The sequence below is a fragment of the Mesoplodon densirostris genome, chromosome 4, assembly GCF_025265405.1.
Source record: "Mesoplodon densirostris isolate mMesDen1 chromosome 4, mMesDen1 primary haplotype, whole genome shotgun sequence".
NCBI lineage: Eukaryota > Metazoa > Chordata > Mammalia > Artiodactyla > Ziphiidae > Mesoplodon > Mesoplodon densirostris.
The window spans coordinates 35,714,173-35,738,815 of record NC_082664.1 but is presented as its reverse complement, the minus strand read 5'-3'; the positions used below and the strand labels follow the sequence as shown (position 1 = coordinate 35,738,815).

Genomic DNA, 24,643 nt, shown 5'->3' with positions numbered 1-24,643 from the left:
GCCAGTCAGAAGGGCAATCTGGGATCCAGGTTAAGACTTGCGCACACTCATCAAATCATGATTTGTGCAGACAGAATTTGCCATTTGTGTTTTGTTTTGTTTTTTGGCTGCACCATGAGGCTTACAGGTTCCTAGTTCCCCGACCAGGGATTGAACCCGGGCCCTCGGCAGTGAAAGTGTGGAGTCCTAACCACTGGACCACCAGGGAATTCCCTAGAATTTGCCATTTGGACCTGACTTTGCCAGAGATGATCTCATAGCTCAACCCTGGGGTAAGGTTAAGGGGGGTTATTGCCTCCATGAAAGCTGGATGGGCCAAGCCAAGCAGGCAAAGCAGGCACTGCCGTGTGAGAGCCAGCCGTGTCTGCAAGTCCCACCTTGTGGAGGAGGTGCAGCAGGGCTTCCCGCAGGCAGCTGTGCCTCATGTAGAAGCTGATGATGGCCAGGTTGGTGCTGTAGTTATGCAGGTAGAAGAGGCATTCTTGGTAGTAGGTGTTGTTCATGATCTTCCCTTCAGGAATCACCTCCAGAGAGAGGCTCTGGGTCCGAAGGGTAGCTTCCAGCTCTTTCAAGGTGGCCAAGTAATCATCATCTTGCTGCCAAGAAAGGACAGAGTGTGAGGGAACAATGGAACTCAGGGAGTTCTCAGCAGCTGCTGGAAATACTATTTTCAAAGAATATTTAACAACGTGGAAAAGTGCTCACTATTATATAGTTCTAAGGGTAGAAAACAGGCAGGATATAAAATTCTTTCTATTATAAACTATATAACACCAATTAAATCAGAAACATAACAAAGAAAATTCACTAAAATCTAAACATTGCTTAAGTCTGGGTATGGGATTATATGTGATTTTCATTGTTTTTTTTTTTTTTTTTTTTTTTTTTTTTTTTTTTTTTTTGCGATATGCGGGCCTCTCACTGTTGTGGCCTCTCCCGTTGCGGAGCACAGGCTCCGGATGCGCAGGCCCAGCGGCCATGGCTCACGGGCCCAGCCGCTCCGCGGCATATGGGATCCTCCCAGATCGGGGCACGAACCCGTATCCCCTGCATCGGCAGGCGGACTCTCAACCACTGCGCCACCAGGGAGGCCCGATTTTCATTGTTTTAAAACTCGTTTTCTTTTTTTTTTTTTTTGAAATTTGACTCTTTATGACGTATCTAACCATATATAATGGAAAGAACGAAAAATCCAAACCCGACAGCTCTGAGCCAGGGCTGCCGCTGGCCGCTGAATGGAAGCTGACACTTTCCCCAGGCCATTACTGACCCTGGGCCTCCCCCTGGCCCTGGAGCCCACCCTCTGCCTGCTGTGCTCTTACCACGGATAGAAGTGGCCTTGCTGTGGACTCCAGGTACTCAACCACATCCTGTACCAGTCTTGAGCCATGACTCAGCTGATTGAGGTCGAGAGGGGGCTTCAGACAGCGACTAAACTTCTCCCGTGCGGCGGTGAGGTTCCCAGCTTTGAGGCAGGCCATGCCCCAAGCGTGCCATGCTCCAGTGGTATCAAGGCCAGTCTTTGTAGAGACCTGGAGGAAAAACTGCTCCTTTCAGGGGGAGGCACCCACAGCCATGCCTGAGGTTCCCAAAGACCAATTCTATCCCCTTGGTGTCAATCATTTCCCTCCCCACCACCCCACCTGCCATTACTCCCACACTGGCAAACTGGTCATGCCTTAGGCACTCCCCACGGCCAAGGACAACTAGAGGAGGTAACTCGTTGGGGCAGATGTCAGCCTGTCTGTGCCTCACCTCAACGCCCAGTTGGTAGTACTCAGCTTCCAAAAGCTGGTTCCTTAGCCTGGTTACTGCGGCTGGTTGCAAGATCTGGTCCAGAGATGGCACGTGGCGATAGGCAGCACCAACTAAAATATTCAGCACATCTACCTTGCTGATGTAGCTACAGGGAGGAAGAGGGCAAGGCAGTGAGGCTCCACAGGGTCATCCCAGGAACAGGTGCTGCTTAAAGGTTTTCTATTTCATTTCCAATGTGAAATGTGATAATGAGAATTGTGAGGTACATGGGAGAAAAGACTCTGGAGTCAGACTCTCGGAAACTCAACTCTATCACTTAGTGGCTCTATGACTTTGGGCAAGTTAGTGAACCTTTCTCAGCCTCAATTTACTCATCTGTAAAATGGATAGAATAACAGGGAGTTTTAAGGATAAAATGAAATAACCGGAGGAAAAGAGCTTAGGATGGTGTCTAGAGCTTTGTAGGCACTCATCAAACTTTAGCTATCAATACATGGAGTACGGACGCTCTGGGACACTCAGGTCTCCTATTTTGAGGCAAGGCCTTTATACCGAATGCTGGAAGCTCGCAAGCTACCCGTTTTTGTTTTTTTTGCGGTACGCGGGCCTCTCACTGTTGTGGCCTCTCCCGTTGCGGAGAACAGGCTCCAGCCGCGCAGGCTCAGCGGCCATGGCTCACGGGCCCAGCAGCTCTGCGGCATGTGGGATCTTCCTGGACCGGGGCACGAACCCACGTCCCCTGCATTGGCAGGCGGACTCTCAACCACTGCGCCACCAGGGAAGCCCTACCCGTTTCTTTTTGATTCTCTGGAACCCTGCTTGCTTGGGAGAGTGTATATGGACTGTATCAGCAGCCTGCACTTCCGGTCAGTACAGAGGTCACATCATTACCATCCTCTGGAGGTGCTGCTGGGCAGGGGCCTCAGATTCAAGTGCCCTGGACTTGACATCCTTATTCTGGGTTAAGGATGGACTCTTGTTACTAGGACTGCTGCCTTTGATCTTATTCCTGACACCTGGTGATTGCAAAAACCTTATAACAACAGAGCCCAGAGAGGTGTCTGGGATCATTCTGTTTAGTCCTGCCTGAGACAGGCCTACACTCAAGGTTCTTGAATCTTGTATCATAATTCTGTCAAAACCCCCTACGGATCCTGACTTGTCCACTGATTTCCCTGGAAAGGGATTCAGTACATCAGTGATTCTCAACCTAGTGGGGATGGGCAGGGGAGAGTATAGTGTGTAAAAGCAAATTCGGTATCATAATGTATTGGACGTGTGTAATAGGCGGTGTGAGTTTTGTTTTTAAACATTTATTTATTTGTCTACAGAAGAAGGTATGAGTTAAAAACAGCGGAAAAATACTCTGCAAACCAGGAGTTCTAAACACACATGAGAGATGAATCTACTGTCATTAGCAACTGGGCACAAGTGCAGCGATTCCCTAAAGTGAGTGTACTGATTCCAGGGTTGGGGAGAAAGAATGTGTAATTTGAAACCACTGCTATTAAGTGTCAGAGAAGCCCATGGCACCTGGGGATGGGGGAGAATCCCACTGAAGCAAGGACTTCCTTAATTTCTGCTCCCTTAGCCCAAAGTGGATATTTCCTCCATCTATGTTAGATTTTGAAGGAAGTATAGGACTTGCTGTTAGATTTGTTCTCCAGCCCCCATCTAAGTATCCTTTTCTGTTAATAAGATTATATCTCATTTACATTTCTGATAGTTGAGAAATATTTAGATATATCTTTATTTTTGCCTTAAATTCTACCTCTTGCTGTATAAAATGGTTTCTGTTCTTTCCTTGTCCTCCATTTCTGATAAATTGGTAGAGTTTTGGTTCTTTTCATGGTTATTTCAAAAATTGTATTTAACATATTATACAGCTCATTTTTCATTTGTCAAATTGAAAAATGATGTAGCATCTTTTGCCTCTTGATATGAGTGAAATTAACTCCTTTATATTTCCTTCCACTTTCTGTCCCACCTCCTTCTGCCTTTCTCAACCTTCTGTTTTTGTGTTACTAAGAATAATAAAACTAACATTTTTGGAGTACACAGGCTCAGTTCTTAGCCCTTCATATGGATACAGTACTCTCACTTTACAGCCGTATGAAATAAGTATTATTATCCCCATTTTCCAGAGGAGGAAACCAAGGCCCAGAGTGGTTAACAGACTCATCTAAGGTTACAGAGCTAGGAAGCGGTGAAGCTGAGAGTCACTGCACTCTCTGTTACCTGGTGAGTTTGCAGGCCAGTACTCTGGGCAGGTGCCTGAAGACCTGACATGTCAAAGAAAATTATGCTCTTCGCTCTCAAATCTGGCTAGGACTGAGCGCTGGGAATGCACAACGTGAATTGCACATCTGGGCGGATAAGCCGGGAGTTGGGAGTTTTCATTGTCAGGTTAATGAATGGAGGTAGAGCAGGTTGTGTAGGGAGCTGGGCCTAAGCCTCACTTTTCCATAGAAACTTCTCCTTTATGACTCACACGCCTCCCTGGGACATAGGGATAGACCAGTCCGCAGTGCGCTTTATAGATCTGTTACCCAGAACTCCCTGAGGCCACAGTCTGAATTCGGTCAAGACTAGGGTAGAGGACACATCTCCTTTAAAAGCCAAAAAGTTCCACAGAGACTAAACGTGCTCTCCAAAATTGACGTTCATTACAAATTAACCAAAGTCTTTGTTTCCAACTGGAAAAGAAAGACTCTATAGCTAGAGAACCTGCCTTGAGGATCCGCTCAGGGAAAGAGAAGAACACAGGCTGTCAACGCAGGGTGAGGAAGACTGCTTGTGATCTGGTAACAGTGTTTCATCAACGTCAAATGGAGATGCAGAACAGTTCAGCATGTTTTGTCAAGAGGATTGGGAGGTGAAAACCCACAGTAGGGTCAGAAAAAGAAGCTGGACAGACATGACCACCATGCAAAAGAGGAGAGACTCATTTCCACTTACCTGTCGCAAAGAGCCAGGTCCTGGCTCCGGCCCGCCTTGACGAACATCATCTTGGCGCTGAAGAGCAGCTGCTTCATGATGTCTGTGAGCAGCCCCGCATCTACCTCCGGGTTCGTGAGCCCCTGGGACAGCCTGCAGCAGTGCTCAATCAGCTGGTGGCCGCAGGCAACGCTGTCCTGGTGCAGATTCAGGATGGCGATACACAAGGAGGCGCTGGGGGCCTGGCCCAGGTGGAAGAAGAGAGAAGCACACTGTGAGTTCCCAGACCAAAGCAGTCTTCAAATGTAGCTGGGAGGGAGGAATTATTCTTCCCGTTTCACAAAGCTTGAAAAACCCTGGGGGAAGGAGCCAAAAATCCCACGGCAAAGCAGAAGTAGAGCTAAACATACTTCAGAAGTTCTAAGGAGCACTGGCAAAGCTCTGGCTGCTAGGTTTTTGTCTCCTTACTGGGAGGAAGGCAGCTGTGTCCACGTGTTACCTACTTCCTGGGAATGTCTGTAGGTACCCTTCTTTTTTAGTCTACTCTCCCACCAGCACAGGTGTTCCTTAATGCTGGCTTGGACGATAGTCATCTTGCTTGTCTGGCTACCTGGAGAAGTCTTTGTTTCAAGCCACTGGAAACAGTGCTGCTAAATTAATATTCCTAAAGCACACTCTGAAACCTTCCATGGCCCTGATGCCTACCAAGTACATATATCTTACTGCAGAGTACAAGGCCCTACACATAAATAGCCTGTTTCAACCCTACCTTTCCTCTCTATTAACGCCCTATGTTCTCTCCAAATTAAACCACTTCTAATTCCCCAATCATTTTTGATACTGTGCCTTCGCTTGGATGTTTGAGTTTGGAACTCTTTGCCCTTCTCCTATCCTCACTCCACTCAGGACCCCCAAACTTCTGCTTGTTAAACCCCTACTGCACTTCCAAGGCTCCTCTTAAATGCCACCTCTTCCACGAAGCCTTTCCTGATTTCCTCTTGTGTATTTCTCAAGCTGTTCCTCATTTTCTGCTTTAACTGGTTTACTTGTCTTAGCTCCCATGATATTACACTGCGAGCAAGTGAAGGCCTGCTTGTGTTTGCCCAACTCTGTATTTCCTGCCATGCTACTACACATCATAGGAAACTCAAATGACCGTCACATTTTATTGCTATTACCTGCTCATAGTAAAATTCACTCCGCACCAGCTCATTTTCCTCCTCATTCAGATCCAAAATCCATTCCACCTCAGCTGCTTTGGGGACTCTCACCACAGCTGAGTATGGAGGGCTTTCGCTCTTGGGGCTGTCTGGTGCTGAGAAGACAAATGCCATTCATGTGTCATTCACTGGCCGGCAGTCCAGTCTAGCCCAGCCCAGGGACCACGAGCTGCAGTCAGATCCCTGCCTGATATCTTAGGGCCCTTTCTCTCCTTTTGGTCCCTTTTATTTCTTTTAGGAGACCACCTTGGGTACCTCAAACTTTCTTCCCCAGGCACAGACCTGGAATGAGTGTTACAATGTTTGTCACACAAACTTTGCTTCACACAAGAAACTCTGAATGCTGCATGCTTCCCAAATGGAGGGATGAGCCATTGGCTACTCTAAAAACTAACCTGCCCAAACTATTAATAGTGATTACTGAGGGAAAGGAGGGAGCATTAGAAGGCAGGATGGTGGCGAAGGGAAACCTAGTGGGGGAAGAAAGAGAAATAAGCTACTAGAAGTTAAGGACCAAATTCTTTGGCTGCTGGTCTTCTTGATGCTGGAAGCTAATGGGCCAGTATGATAGGTTAATATGATGACAAACCTTAAGGGAAATAGCCTGACAGAAATGCCGAGAATTTTCTTTGGTCAACCTGTTGGACTGAGTTGCCATTGAGGGTGTCAGTTGCAACAGATTTGCTGAAGGAAGAGCCAACTTGAGCATAGAGACAAAACGTCACAGGGAGGGAATTCCCTGGTGGTCCGGTGGTTAGGACTCCACGCTTTCACTGCCGAGGGTGTGGGTTCAATCCCTGGTCGGGGAACCAAGATCCCACAAGCTGGGTGGTGGCAAAAAAAAAAAAAAAAAAAAAAAGTCACAGGGAATGTGATTCAGCCTTACCTCCTGGATGTCCTGGATTCTCCTCTGGTGCACTGGAAACAGAGAAAGAGAAAGTGAAATGCTTGAATACCACCTCCTGCTCTTTGTTTTGAGTTTAGTGTATAGCACTGACATTTACTGTTACTCGAGTGAGATTATCAGGAAATCATCCAAAACTCTTTTCTCTCCCTCACCTGTCACAGCCAACCACTTACCATTTCTTGCCCGTTCCATTTAAAATACCTGTTTAAATGTCCCCATCTCTCTCCTCATCCCTGCCTCAGAGAGGGCCCTCATCGTTTAATGCTAGAGCCTTTGCAATAGCTTCCCAATTGGTCTCCTTGATTCTACCAAGCTATTCTCTACTTTGTAGCTACAGCAAGCTTTCAAAAATGCAAATCTGCTCATATTATGCTTCTGCTTAAAATTCTCTGATAGCTCCTCAGGGTAAAATATTCCACATTTGCAGTTTAGCAGACAAAGCTCGTTATGGCTTGGCTGCCTCTTGAGACCATCTCCTACCACCCATGACCTCTGCTCAACCCATAAGAGTCCTCCCCACACTGCTATGGGCTCTGATCAAGTTCAGCTGGTGCCACCAACCACTAAATCCCAATGTCACAAGCCAGAGCCCAAGTCTATCACCTGCACGAGGAGCTTTCTGGTCAACCCCAGCCCATGCTGTCAGAGAGCAAGCTCCAAGCCTTTGTGCCATTCCCTAGGTCCTCCCACCTCAGCTGCCAGCCTCTGAGTCAAGAACCTTAGCCCATCACCTACCTATTTACACTTCCTCAAAGGACCCACATTTTCTCCTGCCCCTACCTTTGCAGTTGTTACTCCCACTTTTGGGCATGCTCTGTTTTGGCTTCTTTTCCTACCAACTTCTCATCCTCTAAGTCTCCGACCAAGTGCCACGCCTCTAGAAAACCCTCCTGATCACTGGGCTAAGCTGGGTGTGTCTCCACACGGCACTTACCCAAGGGCTCTGTGGTCTGTGTTTTGGCTGTCTCCCCACTAAAATGGGGGCTCCTCGAGGGCAAAGTGATTATTGCTCAGTGATTGCTGAATGAAAGAAGCCTCACGGATACCAACTGCTCATTTCAAATCTCAGCAGTATGATAAATGGGTAATTTCCCTGTCCCCCACCCCGAGGGAGGCAGTGGTATGCCAGGGTCACAGAAACTGTGGTATGAACACGGCACGTCTTCCTTCCTGTCAGGTCAGTAATCACCATGGTAAATAATGTTAAAAAATGTTCATAGTAAAAGAAACACAGGGCTTCCCTGGTGGCGCAGTGGTTGAGAGTCCGCCTGCCAATGCAGGCGACACAGGTTCGTGCCCCGGTCCGGGAGGATCCCATGTGCCGTGGAGCGGCTGGGCCCATGAGCCATGGCCGCTGAGCCTGCGCGTCCGGAGCCTGTGCTCCGCAACGGGAGAGGCCACAACAGTGAGAGGCCCGCGTACCGCAAAAAAAAAAAAAAAAAAAAAAAAAAGAAACACAAAAATGCTGTTGAGCTACTGGGCAGAATGTAAAATCCCTTTAAGTCTGTTAGTAAAACATGAAGAACTCAAAGTAATTTTGCTCTTGGATAGCTGCTTTGGCTCATATTCCCACATGCTCTAGGAGTCTTAGTTTCACCCTCTGCTGCTAGAAGTAGTAGAAAAAATTGAGCAATACTGGGCTGGCAAACACAGTCTTGACCTGTCTTGCCAGAGGCATGTTCTGAGGCTTGTTCCCAGCTGAACTGTGCACAGGAAAGTGTGTGGGCTCTTCTAGTTGTGGATAACAAGCCAGAATGATGAGCTCAGTGAGAGCTGATGCAAGTGAGGCCCCAGCATTCAGTAGCTGAACGTGTCTTTTGGAGTCCAGCTGAGACCAACTGAAGCGAGAGTGGCTGGAAAAGAGGTGAGGTTGTTGGCGAACTAAGATCCATGGCCTCAGTTAGGGGACAGGCCGAAGAACTAAGTGTCCTGATCCCAGAGAGAACATCATGTAAGAGCTCTGATCTCTGCTTCTACTCATCCCTACTTCCTCTCTTAGAAGTCTCTCTGACCAGGGTCAAACATTACACTGTAGAGTTAATGGCATTTCAGTGTGAATGTGAAATGAAAACTTTTTGTAACTGCTCAGATTTGAGACGCTTTCCATAATGAGACCCCTAGGAGTGTCAGGACCCGGGGGAGGGTGCAGTGGTCAATAGCAGCGGCGGCCCCGCTGCAGGACACTCACTCTTTGTTGAAGTAACTATAGCACTGGTCACACACGCGAGTAGGGTTCTCTCTGCAGCCTTCCACCACCGTTTTCTTAGTGGAGCAGGAACTGCACACTAGCCGACCACAGCGGCGACAGTGATGACGCCTGTTAAACTGAGGAGTGTCATCAGGAAGAGAAGGAGGAGGGAGGAAGAGAAGGTGAGATGGCAGGACCTGTGAGCACCCGTCAATCCATTCATCCTTGGAATTGGCCACCTGTGACTTACTAAGAATACCACGTGCTTGGGCCTCTATTGAGAAAGAACACACTAGTCCTTGCCTTCAAGAAGCTGACATTTAAAGATCTCTCTCTTCTGATGGGCAAAGATGTCCAAGTCATGGACGGTTTTTCAACAGCTCCTGACAAGTCTTGTCTGTCTGTGGAGGAAACGTGTGAAGACACCACAAAAAGCAGTGGGGAAGAAGTGACTTTCTCAGCCAGTGAGGATCACATGTCTACGTGGTATTGATGATGATGAAAAAGTGTCCTTTTTTCAAGATGCTTTTACAAATACTGCCTTATTTCATCATAAGAGGTTGATAGATATATTACACCGCTTTTATACACGAGGAGGAAACAGACACAGAGGAGTTACATCATCATCCTTTTCATCAGCTGAGCTGTTGTGCCAGTCAGGTACTGTGTTCAGTGTGGTAACACTGGTTACTGTAGTTAGTGTTTATAGCTCCATGAACCAAATAACCTATCATCCCTTGTTTACAAGTGAGCATCTGAGACCGAGAAAGTTAATAGTCACATTGCTAGTAAGAGGCAGTGCTGCTATTAGGACTGAGGTCACCTGGCGCCAGCACATAAAACCATTACCAGGTCACCCGTCTTTTTGCGAAAGACACAGGAGCTAGAAACGAGATGCCCCGACAGTCGGTGACTCCTCCCATGCAATACCACTCTGGCTCTTTTTATTTATTTCATGAGAATGGCGGAGATTTTAGAATTTAAGGCTCCTTGAGGGTGTCTGCCATCTGTCTAAATTCAGAAAATATATTCAGCTCAGGTCAAAGATAAACCCAGAGCCTTAGATCTGGTAGTCAGTTCTTCTGAACATACCCATATCCCCTTGGGGACAGGAGGTGACTATAAACTCAGGCTCAGGAAGTAGAGCTTTCCTTTAATTTCTCCTGCAGGTAAAGCCGGAGACGGATGCTGCTTACCATGGTGAAGCGCTCCCTGCAGCAGACCATGCAGGTGCTCTCACTCTCATCCGGTACCCACTGGTGCCTGGCAGGGGGCGTTGCTGGGGGCACAAACTCCAGGGGCGGCTGACTCTGTGGGAAGCTCCTCTCCCTCGGAATGGGGGAATGCACAGTGGAGACACCTGGGAGTCAAAGCCACAAGTCAGAGTAAAAGGTGATCAGTAATCCAGCTAATAAACAAAGAAGGGATGAGAGAGTTAGAACTGTACCACTTTACAAACCTCTACTGATATCAGAGATCCAGTTATTGATCATTGATGGCTGACTGCAAAAAGAGCATTGTGCGTCTCCTGATGGAAGGCACATGACCGCCTATCAAATATACTAACCAAAAAATATTAAGCCTGAATCAAATCAAGCTTCTAGATCTATCTACCAGCGTACTGGAAAACACAGGGGATGGAGACCCAGATTGCCATGGGGTGACCATCGGCAAAATGCAGTGTGTGGGAAGCTCTAAAGGACAAATGACCTAGTTTCCTCCACAGATAAAAAGAGGTTGGGGAACCTACTGATTAAAACAGATTTAAGAGAGAGTTTAGCCGAATGCCACATGTGGACATTATTTACATCTTGATTCTAGAAAGACCAATTCTAAAAAAAATCTTCATGAGACAACTGGGGAAATCTGAATAGTGACTGGAGAGTTGATAATAATAAGGAATCATTCATTTGGTTTTAGGTATGAGAATGATGTCATGGTTTTGTTTTATAAATGTCCTTACCTTTTAGAGATATACCCTGTTTTATTTATAAACAAAATGGTATGATATCTAGGATTTGTCTCAAAATAATCCAGTAGAGGGACAGGGGTAAAGATGAAACAAGAATGGTCATACTGACATGATAAATATTGCAGCTGGGTACTAGGTATGTGACACTTCATTACACTGGTCTCTCTACTTTTGTGTACTGGAAATTTTCTGTAATAAAAAGTTAAAAAAATTAAGTAAACCAAAGCTGCTCAGGCTGCCTTATGCAGATTTGTGAAGCTGCTCATATCCCTGTACGTCTGAGCCCTCCTGTCAGGTCTGCTGATTATTGTGAAGCATGGCTAATTCTCAAAGCATGGCCACGAAATGCCATGGTCTTTGTTTTATGATATCTAAGGAGATTTCTTGTCAACTAGCAGAACGATGTTGGCAGGTCACAGAAAAAGAGAAATGGAAAACACAGTGACTCTTAGCCGCACCCAGAAGAAGAGGGGCTGTCGACCTCTCCCCAGAAGCTTGCTCTCCTAACTGTGGGCAAAACAAACACTTGCTGAGCTGCTTCTGAGTGTAGGCCATTGGGCAAAAGTCAGGAGACTGTGGGAGAAGAGGGGTGGTGAAAAGGGGTGACAAAGACATGGCAGAGGCCTTCAAGGACCTTGCACCCTGTGTGGGTGACAGATATAAATAACTACCTGCAGGACAGGGTCAGAATGAACATAAGGACTAAATAAGTCGATTCCCCTTATTAGTAGATTCCTTATTTGTGAAGTTGCCTACTCGCTAAAATTTGTTTGTAACCTCAAAGTCAATATTTGCATTGCTTTTGCAGACATGCACAGAGTGGTGAATAATTTGAGTTGCCTGGTATACAGCTTCTCATCTGGAGTTGAACAAGGTAATGTTTTGCTTTCTTATCTCAGCTCTCATACAGAGATGACCAGAGGATGCAGATGGTAGGGGACAGTGCAGCAGGGTAGTGTAAGAAGCTCCACTCTGGGGCTAGTTGGACAGGGTTTGAATCCCAAAGGCTCATCAGGCACTCATTAATGGCGTGGCTTCAGGCAGGTCACTTTAACACCCTGAACCGCTTTTTCTCTTTTGTAAAATAAAGAAAATAGAATCTACTGGGATGAATTGTTTCCAATTTGAGATTATAATGTATGTGAAATGTGTGTATGTGTGTGTGTGTATGCATGTCCACACATGTATACACACACACATGTGCACGTATTTTCCTTAGGAGCAATGGTTTAGTATTTGCTAATTTAGTGTTTGTGGAGCCTTCATAGATATACTACTGCAAATAATAAGAATCGATTGTATGTTGAATTTTCTGGGATACAAAAAGCTGGAATGAATCAAGAAAAACAATTAATAAGAATGTTGTGACTGGAAATGAAAAAAGAGGCAAAAGAATCAGAAAATCAGAGTAAGGCAAGATTGAACTGAAAAATGGGTAACTCTCAGAACCTGTCCTTACCAGGAGCAGCAACAGAAGAGAACTCCGCTGATGGTGACCTAGACAAGGTCTCGAGGTCTGAAGCTGGGCTGACAACTTCCTGGAGGTAAATCACAGGATCTGTAGGGAGGGAAAATGTTGACAGATTGTTCTATCATAAACATCCTTACTTGCTGTGCTAGGCATTTAGTTCAAAGCCCTGTTGGTTTCGCTGTCATCCCATGACTCTACTAGGTATGCAAACAATGGCAGAGGTACTTCTAAGACGACAGCAAGCATGCTTCTTAAATGCCTCAATAAACAAACTATGTTAGGCACGTGAGATAAATGAAGTAGACACTAGGATTTTACAAAGTAAATCTAAAGATGCCCAGGGGGAAGTAGAAGACATTTAAATGGTGGTCCTGGAGGGTAGGGAATAAGAAAAAAAAAAGCTGGCTGGGAACATCAGCCCCCATTTATTTCATTTTCTTCATTCTAGAAGAGGCTGAGTCAGTTCACACACTAGTGACATCTGATGTGATCCTGGGAATAGCGCATATGCTCAGTACAAAATGATGGCACTTAAGAGCCCAGTGCACCAAGGCCAGACAGAGACCACCCCCAGCATGCTTTTCTGTTTTTGTTTTTATTTATTTTTGGCTGCGTTGGGTCTTCATTGCTGCATGTGGGCTTTCTCTAGTTGCGGCGAGTGGGGGTTACTCTTCGTTGCGGTGCGCAGGCTTCTCATTGCGGTGGCTTCTCTTGTTGTGGAGCATGGGCTCTAGGCATGTGGGCTTCAGCAGTGGTGGCTTGCGGGCTCTAGAGCGCAGGCTTAATAGTTGTGGCGCATGGCTTAGTTGCTCCGCGGCATGTGGGATCTTCCCAGACCAGGGCTCGAACCCGTGTCCCCTGCATTGGCACGCGGATTCTTAACCACTGCGTCACCAGGGAAGTACCCCTCAACATGTTTTGTTCCCCGAACCTTTATATTATTATGCTCGTGATGGTTATCTACCATCCTTTCATTCTGGTTAGCCTGCCATTTCCTCCAAGACTGAGATCTCTCCTATATAAAAGAGCTATCTCTCCTGAAGTGTATCCTTTCACTCTCAATCAACTCAAAATTATAAAAGAGGAAAAATGGAAACTAAGAATGTAGCATGGTATCTCCTTCTCCATGTAGAACCCCCATCGAGGATGCTGGCAGTTACCTGAGCGTTTCTCCCGCAGAGGGTACAGAAAGTCCAGGGCTTTTCCTGCGTATCTGGAAAGCAGCGAGTCCACCTCGTCCATGGTGAAGCCAATCTCCTGGCCGGCCAGCAGCTGGTGCAGAGTCTGCACAGCCATGGTGGCCCAATCCACTTTCATGTTCATGAGCAGCTGCTCCAGCATGAGCAGGGGGTTAGAGGACAAGTGGGAGTAGCTGGCCCGGTGCTGCTCGGGCAGGGTTAGCAGGACCTGGGTGTGGGGCAGAGCCACAGAGTGAAGGAAACAGGACACGAATTTCAGAAGAAAGCCAAGATTCTTACTGGGAAGGGGGAAGGGTATCTGGGACCAAAGGGCACTTGGCCAACCACTGAAACTGGCTAGGAGTCTCTTAGGAAGCAAGGCTGGACTCCTCTCTAAATCCTCCAGGTGGCAATCAAGAAGAGGGGCTGGCAAACTTTTCCTATAAAGGTTTAGATAGTAAATATTTTAGGCTTCATAGGCCATAAGGTCTTTGTGGCAACTACTCAACTGGTAAATGAATGTACATGGCTTGTGTTCCAATAAAACCTGATTTATAAAAGCAGGCAGAGAACTGGATTTGGCCCACAGGTGGTGGTCTCCTGACCCCTGGCCTAGACCAACCAGGCATAGTTGACCCCTGCCTGATCCTTAAAGCCACCATTCTGTCCATTTGAGGCTTTACTAGAATAAGCAATATAAGGTGGACTAAACCTGGCACCTCCAGTGTTCTACAGGTGAATGATGACTAAATTCCTCCTAGAGGCTGTTATCACTGGGCTTGAAATACATTCACTGGCTCTGCTCATTGCCAATTTTCAAAGATTCCATTTAGGTATAGTACATCCAAAAAAAAAAATGTGTATCCTCTAGAATCATTTTACATAGTTGAACTCTTAGCAAGTAGGCTAGTGGTCATATCCATGGCTCTCCCAGCACTCATTCTATTCATGGGGCAAGTTCTACACTCAGGGGGCAGTATATATGACTTCCAATCAGAATCATTATTAGAGGGTTAGAAGGCCTTATCTCTCCCCAAACTCTCCTTCACTGGATTACTTTTTTCTAGCTTATAATTTCTTCTATTAGTGTCTCCAAGGTTACACATCAAGGTAAAGACTTATCTCATTGCCTAGACAATTAACCCTTTTCCTTTAGCACAAAGTAGTTTTAAGGATTTAAAGCAGTACTTTTAAATCCTTGCATCAGAATCCTTTTGGAAGATAGGCAGGCCCTGTCCCAAGGGGTTCAGTTTTAATTACTCTAGGGTGGAGATTAACTACTGCTATTTTGAGAAAGTCCAGGTGATTCTAATTCATGGTCAGAATTGAGAAGCCTTGGTATAGCAGATGCCAAGGAAAGCATAAAGAGAATTTAAGAGGACAGTAAAATTCACTTTGGAGGCGGAGCAGTAAGAGAACGGTAAGTCCTAAGGGATGTGGTGGGCTGTTAGGGTCAAGATTTTATATACCACAGGTCAAGGATGGCAGGTGCCTGGAAGGGCAAGTTCTGAAGTGGGAGATGGGCCAGCAGTCCCTCCCTCAGGCATGCTTTCCCAACACCCCCTTCTCCTCCTGACCTTGGATCCCATGTACAGTGCTTGGATTTCACGGTGTCGGTCAGCGGTCAGTTCTCCATAGAAGTGGGTGGTGAGGTAGTTGGCCAAGAAGTGAGAAGTGGCTAAGCTAGAGTGCTGGTCGAGGGACTGCTCTGTGACCTCGAGGCACATGGTGAGGTCAGGAATTCTTCGCAGGAGCTGTTGCAGGAGGAAGGTAGAGGAGAAAGGTGAGACCTGTAGAAGAACTCTTAGTCCAGCCTTGTTTTGTTTGAGAACAGAAACTTTAGGTTTAGTCACTGTGGATTAACCCCTTCTCCGCACTCATTTTTTCACCGCCCCCAAAGCTTCACAAATGATGGCTTTGACAGGACCAGAGATCAGCAGAGTCTTGGACCCAACTGCCCATCTGGCACCTAATGCAGGGCTAGGCACCTATAGGCACCTATAGGACTATAACCAGCTCCTGAAGGACACGGAGGGGCAGATCTGAGACTGCGAATGCTTTGCATGGGATCCAGCAGGAACAGAGCCACCTGATTTGACTAACCTTCTCGTCCCCTGCCAAAAGAAAACTGGGAAGAGTTGGAGGCTTACTTGCAGAGCCTTTTCATGATCGCCTCTTTCTAGAAGGTGGAGAAGATGCTTTTGATGTAGGGTGATTAAATGTTCCCTTGGAATGGGGTATAGGCAGCCCCACTCCTCACACAGCTCATACTCCTGGAAGGAAACACACATGCCTTCAATCCCTTTAAATTCCTGGCCTTGTCACTCATCCAGCTCTTGCCTGATTTTTCTCAGCAGTCTTGAGTCTGCTAAAGCCCCAGGAAAGTTTGGGAAGCGCTGATGGGAACTTCACTGTGGGATTGATTAAAGTGGGATCATAAAGGACTAGAGTGGCAAGGTAAGTTATGAAAATGATCCAAGTAGGCTGACTGTTCAGGATGTCCCTTTTCTTTTAGCTCTACTATAAAAAAGAAACAGATGACATACAGCTACTGACACTTGGTGTCAGCCCTGGGAAGATACTAAGGAAGTGGGGAAGACCGAGAAGACGGTCCAAAGGAGACAGTGCCTACTCAGCTCTGACTGTTGCCATATGAATGTGCAGGCCCAGTGGTGCCAGACTTTTAAAAATGCCAAAAAATTTTTTTAAATTAAACAATTCCCTATTTTACAGTGTTGGCAATGAAATCAATAGGAAAAACTAAAAATTCTGCAGAGCAATACTACATGAGCCTAACAAACATGTTGGGGTTGGATTCCATTGATATCACCCCTTGTTACTCCCCCTTCCAACACCAAATTTGTGAACTCTGGATTAAATAGCTTCCCAGAGCTTTGTCCATGTATTCTAACATGATGGCATCTGGAAGGCCCTCCCCACAACTCTGCCTGGGGCCACCTTCTTCAGGATGCTTCCTTGTTTCTTGGGCTGTCTTAGGCACCTGGCTGTGCTCCCGCCATAGTCTGGGCTTACTTCGGTCACTTGGTATATCGCAATCACCCAGGGATGTGTCTCGCATCGCCCCGCCCTGCTCCCTCCTTTCCCAAAATGTGAGCTGCACAAGGGCAAGGACTAAGCTTAATTATCTTTGTTTCAACACCATCTAGGCACAGTGGTAAATAACAGACAGTCAATAAAGGTTTCCCGGATGAATGAACATCTGAATAAATACATCTACATTTTGAACTATGGTATATCAGCTCCTTAAAGGGTAAAAAAAAGTCTCCTTAGCACACAAATGTCCAATAAACACATGAAAAGATAATCAAGGTCATTAGTAATCATGGAAATGTAAATTAACACAATGACATACCATCTTATTGGCAAAAAAGTGAAAAGCTGGACAATGCCAAAGTTGCTAAGAAGATGGAACCACAGGAACTGTGAGTGGGAGAATAACAGGGACAGGACGACGGATCTGAAGAGCAATGTTGTAACATCTTAGAAAAGGTGAGGATGCTCATGCCTCATGATCCAGCAATTCCAATGCTAGGTATACATTCTGTACCTAGTGTAAACAGTGTAGGAAATCTTGTGTATGAAAACAAGGGTGATAGTACAGAAGTGTCAACTGTATTATTCTCTATTCTTCTACGTATGTTGGTAAGTTTCACACACACAAAAGAGAGAAAAAAAGTGTTATGTAGTTATAGAAAAAAATGTGAACCTTGATACACGGAAAGAGGTCTACATAACCAGCTAAGGAATAGCAACTCTGGAAAGAGGAGGAAGGGGAATAGTACCCAGGAAAATGGTACCTTGGCTTCTAGAATCACATTCATGACAGTTGATGGGTCCTCAACACAACAGTTCCTCAGGGTCTGCCAGTCACACCACATGGGGGTAGCCTGCAAACCTAGAATCTAAGGAAAGACAGAAAAAGCTATCAAACCACACTGCAATTTCTCTGCTCAGGAACAAGTCATTGGAGTTTCCAGGGATGGGCCATCCTCAGGTCTCTGTCCCAAAGTCAGGCTGTCAGAACTTGCCAGGACAGAGGAGGGATTAGAATGAATGGGACAAAGAGTGTTTGGAGAGGTGAGAGAACCTATCCAGCAAGTATAATCAGGGAGCAAAGGCTGAGTGGGGAGGCCAGGATTGGGGCCTTTCACTTGGAGGACAATTCTCAGAGGCTTCTGTGCTTTGCAGCTTATTCAGTCTTCTGGAGTCACTTGTCGCCTGCCCCTCCAGCTCAAAACTCTAGACAGGTTATTCTTCTGTCCTGAATGCTCTGTGGGATCACCTTTCATGAAGCATTTTAGCTCTGCATGAAAACTGCTATGGAAGAGTGGAAAGAAAATCTTTTTCACCTGCCACTTTCACTTTCCCTGGTTGGGCTCTGGGCTCTGTTCGGTTCCAAGCACACATGGAAAAATTAGCATCTATGTATACTTGTTATGTAGCTGTACCATCGAAATCTGTCTTCCTGAGCCTCTTGGTCTTGAATATGACACATATATCCAAGAATTTTTCACTGTGAAACTGTCACTCTCATGCATCCCTTTCAAAATGGCTCTTGAAATTTAGCTTAAGTTTAAAACAATCTTTAAAAAAGACATAAGAGATTAAATTCTATAAAAATTATTGAACAACAAGACACAATATACACAAAACATACAGAGAGCTCAAATATACAGGGATACCTTGGGGATACTGGGGGTTCAGTTCCAGACCACCACAATAAAGTGAATATTATAATAAAGTGAGTCACATGAATTTTTTGGTTTCCCAGTACAAATAAAGTTATGTTTACATTATACTATAATGTAATGTAGTCTATAAATTGTGCAATAGCATTGCCTACAAAAAATGTGCATGCCTTAATTAAATATTTTATTGCTAAAAAATTAGTTTTAGCAATTAATTTGAGCATTCATCTAGTTATAATGTCTTTGCAATAGCAACATCAGAGTTCACTGATCACAGGGACTTCCCCGGTGGTCCAGTGGTAAAGAATCCACCTTCCAATGCAGGGGACGTGGGTTCGATCTCTGGTCAGGGAACTAAGATCCCACGTACTGCGGGGCAACTAAGCCTGCATGCCACAACTACTGAGCTCGTGCACCTCAACTAGAGCTCACGAGCCACAAACTACAGAGCCCATTCCCTCTGGAGCCTGCATGCCACAACTAGAGAAGAAAAAAACCCGCATGCCACCGCTAGAGAGAAGCCCATGCACCACAATGAAGAGCCTGCGCGCTGCAACAAAAGATCCTGCGTGCCGCAACTAAGACCTAACGCAGCCGAAAATAAATAAAATAAATAAATAATAAATAAATCTTTAAAAATAGTTAAAAAAGAGTTCACTGATCACAGATCACCATAACAAATATAATAATAATGAAAAAGTTTGAAATACTGTGAAAATTATCAAAATGTGACACATAGACATGAAGTGAGTTAAGTGCTGTTGGAAAAATGGTGCCAAGAGACTTACTTAATGCAGCATTGCCACAAACCTTCAATTTGTAAAAAACACAGTATCTGCAAAGTGCAATAAAGCAAAACGCAGTAAAAAAAAAAAAAAAAAAAGGTGTGCCTGTACATGTGAAAAAGGCATTGTGGACTGTAAAGCATCATTCCAGTGTTAATTTTATTATGAATTTTTAATCCTTGTCTGACCTGTACATATTTAAAATTATAGGAGTAAATAAACTAGGAACCAGATAGAGGCTCCCTCGCTCTTCAACTAAGAATGGAAGCCAGATACAGAGCAGAAGCAAGATACAGAGCAAAAGCCAGCCCCAGATTTTCTTTCTTAAAATCCACCATCAGGCTTCCCTGGTGGCGCAGTGGTTGAGAGTCCGCCTGCCGATGCAGGGGACACGGGTTGGTGCCCCGGTCCGGGAAGATCCCACATGCCGTGGAGCGGCTGGGACCGTGAGCCACGGCCGCTGAGCCTGCACTCCGCAACGGGAGAGGCCACAACAGTGAGAGGCCCACGTACCGCAAAAAAAAAAAAAAAAAAAATTCCACCATCACATGAGAATAGGCTGGAGGTGGTAATAAAGTGAGAAGGCTATTTCCTTTCTCTTGATGCCGAATCCTATACCTTCTGATACACCAGCAGCTCTGCTAGCTTTCTCTGTAGCTCACACTCCAGCCCATCTTGGAGAGCTGTGTCTGAAATGCAGTAGGCCAGGATCTCCAGGCATGACTCCAGGGGCCACCGGTCCACGAACTGCAGTGTTAGCCGACTTCTCAGAGATGCATCCTTCACAGCAAACAGGTACTGCCAACCTTCTTTGACTACAAGACAAAAAGATGCTCAGCAAGGCTGGCGCCGGAGCTCAAGAGTCCAGGTTACTTCTTAAGGGAAGGGCTTTGTTCAATTTCACAAAACAGGAGCTTGGAGGATCCTGAAGATCTTTCTGACCTGAATTAATTTTTACACTTGGAACACTATAGGAGAAATACTATACCCTGTTTCTCTTTATGCAAATGTAATCATAGTCACGGGACTTTCTGAAGAGAGGGAGAAAAGGCGAAAGGAGAGGAAGAAAAAGGAAAGATTTTCTCCACTCCCCACAGCCCGCCCAGCTCTTGCTCCCCCTAGTGGACGGCTGTAGGTCATTGCTCTCAACTCTGGGTACATATCAAAGTCTCCTGGGGAGCTAGCTGTCAAACAGGCCCAGAGTCTGTTTTTATAAATAAAGTTTTATTAGAATACAGCCACGCTCACTCGTTTATGTATTGTCTATGGCTGTTTTCATGCTTTGATGGCAGAGCCAAGTAGCTGCAACCGAGCCTGTATAGCCTACAAAGCCCTTTACAGAAAAACTTTCCTGACCCCTACTTTAAAGCAAACACTTGCCTGAACCCTATCATGGGCTTCTGGAAATGGGGCTCTGATATTTGTAGTTTATAGAATTTCACAACGATTCTGCCATGCAGGGTTGAGAATACTGGTTATGAGTGCCCGTCCTAAAGTTCGATGGAGTTGGGCTCTAAGCTCTGCTCTCCCACTGACTATCCTGGGCAGTGTCCTACCCTCTGAGCCTCATTCACCTCTCAGTATCACGAGATTATGGTGGCACCTTTCTCTAGAGTTACTGTGAGCATCAGATGCGGTGATCCACTCAGTGAATGCCCAATACTATTACCACTGGTGAAGGAGGGAGGCACGGCTTTCTGCTCACCACCTGCCGCAGCACAGCTCAGGACCGCATCCTGTATGCCGCTCAAGTCGTCCACATCTCGCCCGTACACTTCAGTGAGCTGAAGGGCCCGGTGCCAATCATTGGCCACCAGGGCTTCCTCGAAGGCCTTGATGAGCACATCCAGGGCTATGGGAGAATGCAGGCCCAGGAGGACGGTAGAGAGACTGGCCCGGCCGCAGAGACTTGTTGCCAGACTCTGCCCCTGCTTGGAGGACCCTCGTAGGGGCTCCCAGGCAGCTAGGAGGGAGGCCTCAAGCATAGGGAACTGTTCCAGGAGGCGCTCACACTCCCGAGCTACCTGCTCTGCAGTTAGAGGCACCTCCCTGCGGCCACGAAGCTCCTTCCAAGACAAGCTGGGCTTGGTGATCTTTGACCCCTGGGAAGCCCCCAGACAGGCCACGGTAGCCAGCAGCTTCGAGCGGGACTTAAGGAAGGCCAAGGCAGAGGAGGTGAGGGCTGGGCCTGACGAATCCCTCGGGGAGGAGGGGGGCTTCCTCTCCAGCGTGGGATTCTCAGTTGGCTTTGAGGAGCTCAGTGTAGAAAGTGGGAGGTCCTCCAGGCAGTGGGAGGTATGCAGCTGGGTCAGGATGCCCAGCTGGGTCAGAAGGGATGATGTCTGCTGGCTCTGACGGGAAGAGCAAAGGGCAAGGGGCTCACAGCAGCAGTTGACAATGACCTGTGGCACACTCAGGCTGAGACCCTCTCGGGCCAGAAGGGCTGCCAGCCTGGAGGGAGAGGAGCAAAGGGCATGTAAGGCCTCAGGGCCTGGGCACCATCACCCAGTCTCAGAATTTCTTTATGTGTAAACAAGCAAATGTAAATGTAGACTCTCTAACTGTTCCCCCTACCCCCTCTCTTTTTAACTCAAAAGGCAGCCTATTAGACCCAATTCTCTGCCCCTTGCTTTTTTACTTAATAAAAAATCTGGGAGATCTGTCCATAGCCCTCTACAGAGAAGCCGCTCATTCTTCTTTTACAGCTACATAGCGTTCCATTATGCGGAAGAAACTGAATTTAACTAGTCTCCTATTAGCGGACAACGGCTATGCCATACAAGGCTATAATAAAATGACTTGGTACATACAGCATTTTTCATACTTATAACAATGGATAAATTCTCCAAGGTGGACTCCTAGGTCAAAAATGTGGTTTGTCATTTTAGTGGATATGGACAAACTGCCTTCCCACAGGGGCTGTACTAATTTATATCCTGCTGGCAATCTGTGAGAACGCTTGTTTTCCTACAGCCTCGCCAACTAATGTGCTATCAAAGTTTTGGATTTTTGCCTACTCATAAGTGAAGAGTCACCCCTTAATTTTATACTTGCAATATAAACATTAGAGGTGGAGAGAGAGAAAGAAATGAGGCACACTGAATTTTAATGTAGCTTGTATAAGAGTAAATGCAAATTAAGGGAAAACTCTGGAAGAAATCTCAACTTCCTGTATTGAACTCAAACACAGCCCCACTGAGCCCTTGGTTTCCTTGATGAACAATTAGGAAGGCCCAGGCCTGGCTCCTACCTCTCTGGAGGAACTTGTCGCTCAAGCAGGAGGTGTGACACCAGTTGGGAAGAGCTCTGTTGCAGGAGAACAAAGGGGTTTCCCACCTTGACCTCCACGTGATCTGCAAAGGTAAAGAAAGTGATCTTTGCACCACTGATTGCAACATTCAGAGTGCTGTTTTCCAGAATCAATAAAAAAGTAGTGTCAAAACTACATGGAAAGCCCTTCTGTTGATATCTTTCTAGGTAAAAGGTATTCTTGACATGATGCTGACCACAGGTTTATCTACGCCTTACCACTGTTCTAAAGACTTCCAACTACAGACAGACTTCAGTGAGCAGGCCTAGCCACAGACAGCTCATACTGCTCCCTTCGATATGACTGAAGTGTAGGTAGTACTCGCTCTGCGGACTTGAGTAAGAATCTGGCACTCGACTCAGAGGCTTAATTCCCCTGGTCGGTCCTCATGTCCACAATAGATCGAAGATCTGGGAGAGGTATTTTTGAGTCATTAATGCCATCAAAATGTATCGAATACTCTCATGTGCTGTACCATTGTACGAGGCATCAAGGAGACAAAGGTGAATCAAACACAGAGGTGAATAAGAGAGGACTTCATATGTAGTGTCCTCGGCTACTGCTGTATCCAGAACCTCTTCAGTGTGCGCCTTCCTCTTCCTTGCCCCTAAACACCTGTGGGCCAGTCCTGACTCTATTTTCTCTTTCTTGCTACTTACCAGGCTCAGAGCTCAAACTCCGCAGGAGAACGGCAGCCAGGGTGCTGCAGTACCTGAAGAAGGTGCCCATGTAGTCAGTCTGCCTGCCGCCTGCTGGCATCTGTTTGCCCAGGTTCTTCTGGAGAAGCTGAGTCTGGATATACACAGGGTGGGCCTCTGCCTCCAGAGCTTTCTCGGCTACCTGCTCCAACAGGGAGGTGAGTGGAGTACTTCTGGGCTCTGGGAGGAGTTATGAAAGGAAGAAGCATGTAGTGTTGAGTCTCTGCATCTGGCTTTGGGTCAGTTTCCAAACAATATGGGAACTGGGCCTCTGTACACTGTGTGGGACATCCTATATAGCCTGGCTGCTACGCTGACAAGGCAGTTATAAAATCCTAAGTTGGTTGCTTATACAAGTGATTCTCAGCCAGGAAGAGCTTTGAGTCTGGAGAAATCAGGGTGGAGAGTTCCATTTTCACCCATGTCTCGGGTGGAACAGCTCTGTGAAGCTCACAGCACTCTTTTGCGGAAGGGTTAATCAATGTTTATGGAGTCCCTTCTGGGTATATCTCTCATAAGGAATGAGAAAAATGTGCCAGCTACTGGAGTGCTAAGCAGCCCTTCACTTAGGAGGTGGGGAAACAGGTGGAATTAGTTGTGAGACAGGCCCTGGTTAACTAGAGGGCTGGGAGGGCCCACGTCTGGGTCCTCAGCCTCTGCTCCAAAGCACTCTTTCCCGTTCCACTGTGTCCTCTCCCCATTTCAACCTCATCTGCTACCACGCAGTCGGGCCTGTACCTGGCAGCTCCAGTGCTTCTCTCAGTGACTGAAGGATCTGCTCCAGCTGCTGGGAGAGGGTAGCGTGGCTAGCGACACAGTCCTCGGTGAGGCTGGGCCAACACATCTGAAGCAGCTCAGCAATGCTGCACCGTGGGGGACCTCCCCCCTTTTCCTCTGCACTCTCTACGGAGAGCAAATGAGAAAGAAAAAGTGAGGTCTGATGCTGACCTCATGTTCCGAGGCTGGGAGGTTAAAAAGGTGTAGTAAAGCAGCTCACCTGATTTGATTTGTCCGGCTGACAGAAGTGGGTAATTGAGAATCTTACTGATCTGCTGAAGAACGCCTGGAAAACCTCGAATGCCATCAGCACTGAGGAATCCGTGGTCTAGCCGGCGACCTGGAAACAGGATGAATCGAGAAGGAATGCAGAAAAAAATAAGGTACTTTCAGAGATTGACACTCAGTCCTGTAGTTACTTGTGAAGTTTCATCTTCTCCAATATTGAGGAAGAAACATACGCTGTGCCATTTTTCATGACAACCAGCATACCTGGCTTATTCCATGCCTGCTGTTCCAGGGCTACCTCTGGCAAGATGCCTCAGCTGTCCACAGCAGCAGACCCAGAAGCTCTGGCGTTCCTAGGGAATCGCTGTCCCAAGCTGATCAGGCACTTCTTGTGCATTTGCCCTGCTACTTCCTTCAGCCGAGAATTTGAGCTGGGATCTTATCTGTATCTTGACACCCTGACTAGACTATAAATAACCTTATGGACAGAGATTATTCCTTATAC

The 24,643-nt window shown here is 46.5% G+C and overlaps 1 protein-coding gene across 5 annotated transcripts in view; it reads right to left on the bottom strand.

Moving 5' to 3' along the window:
- ZFYVE26 (zinc finger FYVE-type containing 26) overlaps positions 1-24,643 on the bottom strand; it is a 65,151-nt gene that overhangs the window by 14,377 nt on the left and 26,131 nt on the right. For 4 of the 5 annotated variants that reach the window (XM_060095946.1, XM_060095947.1, XM_060095949.1 and 1 more), the window contains exons 17-35: positions 24,131-24,250; positions 23,872-24,036; positions 23,095-23,313; positions 22,376-22,478; positions 20,831-21,576; positions 19,744-19,940; positions 17,450-17,554; positions 15,782-15,904; positions 15,209-15,385; positions 13,614-13,860; positions 12,442-12,540; positions 10,207-10,370; positions 9,011-9,147; positions 6,802-6,833; positions 5,874-6,010; positions 4,717-4,937; positions 1,756-1,903; positions 1,323-1,532; positions 378-596 (exon numbers count right to left, since the gene is read on the bottom strand). In XM_060095946.1, the coding sequence (XP_059951929.1) occupies positions 378-596; positions 1,323-1,532; positions 1,756-1,903; positions 4,717-4,937; positions 5,874-6,010; positions 6,802-6,833; positions 9,011-9,147; positions 10,207-10,370; positions 12,442-12,540; positions 13,614-13,860; positions 15,209-15,385; positions 15,782-15,904; positions 17,450-17,554; positions 19,744-19,940; positions 20,831-21,576; positions 22,376-22,478; positions 23,095-23,313; positions 23,872-24,036; positions 24,131-24,250 (3,569 nt within the window). The remainder of the gene's footprint in view (positions 1-377; positions 597-1,322; positions 1,533-1,755; positions 1,904-4,716; positions 4,938-5,873; positions 6,011-6,801; positions 6,834-9,010; positions 9,148-10,206; positions 10,371-12,441; positions 12,541-13,613; positions 13,861-15,208; positions 15,386-15,781; positions 15,905-17,449; positions 17,555-19,743; positions 19,941-20,830; positions 21,577-22,375; positions 22,479-23,094; positions 23,314-23,871; positions 24,037-24,130; positions 24,251-24,643) is intronic. The other variant, XM_060095948.1, reaches the window with a different exon arrangement.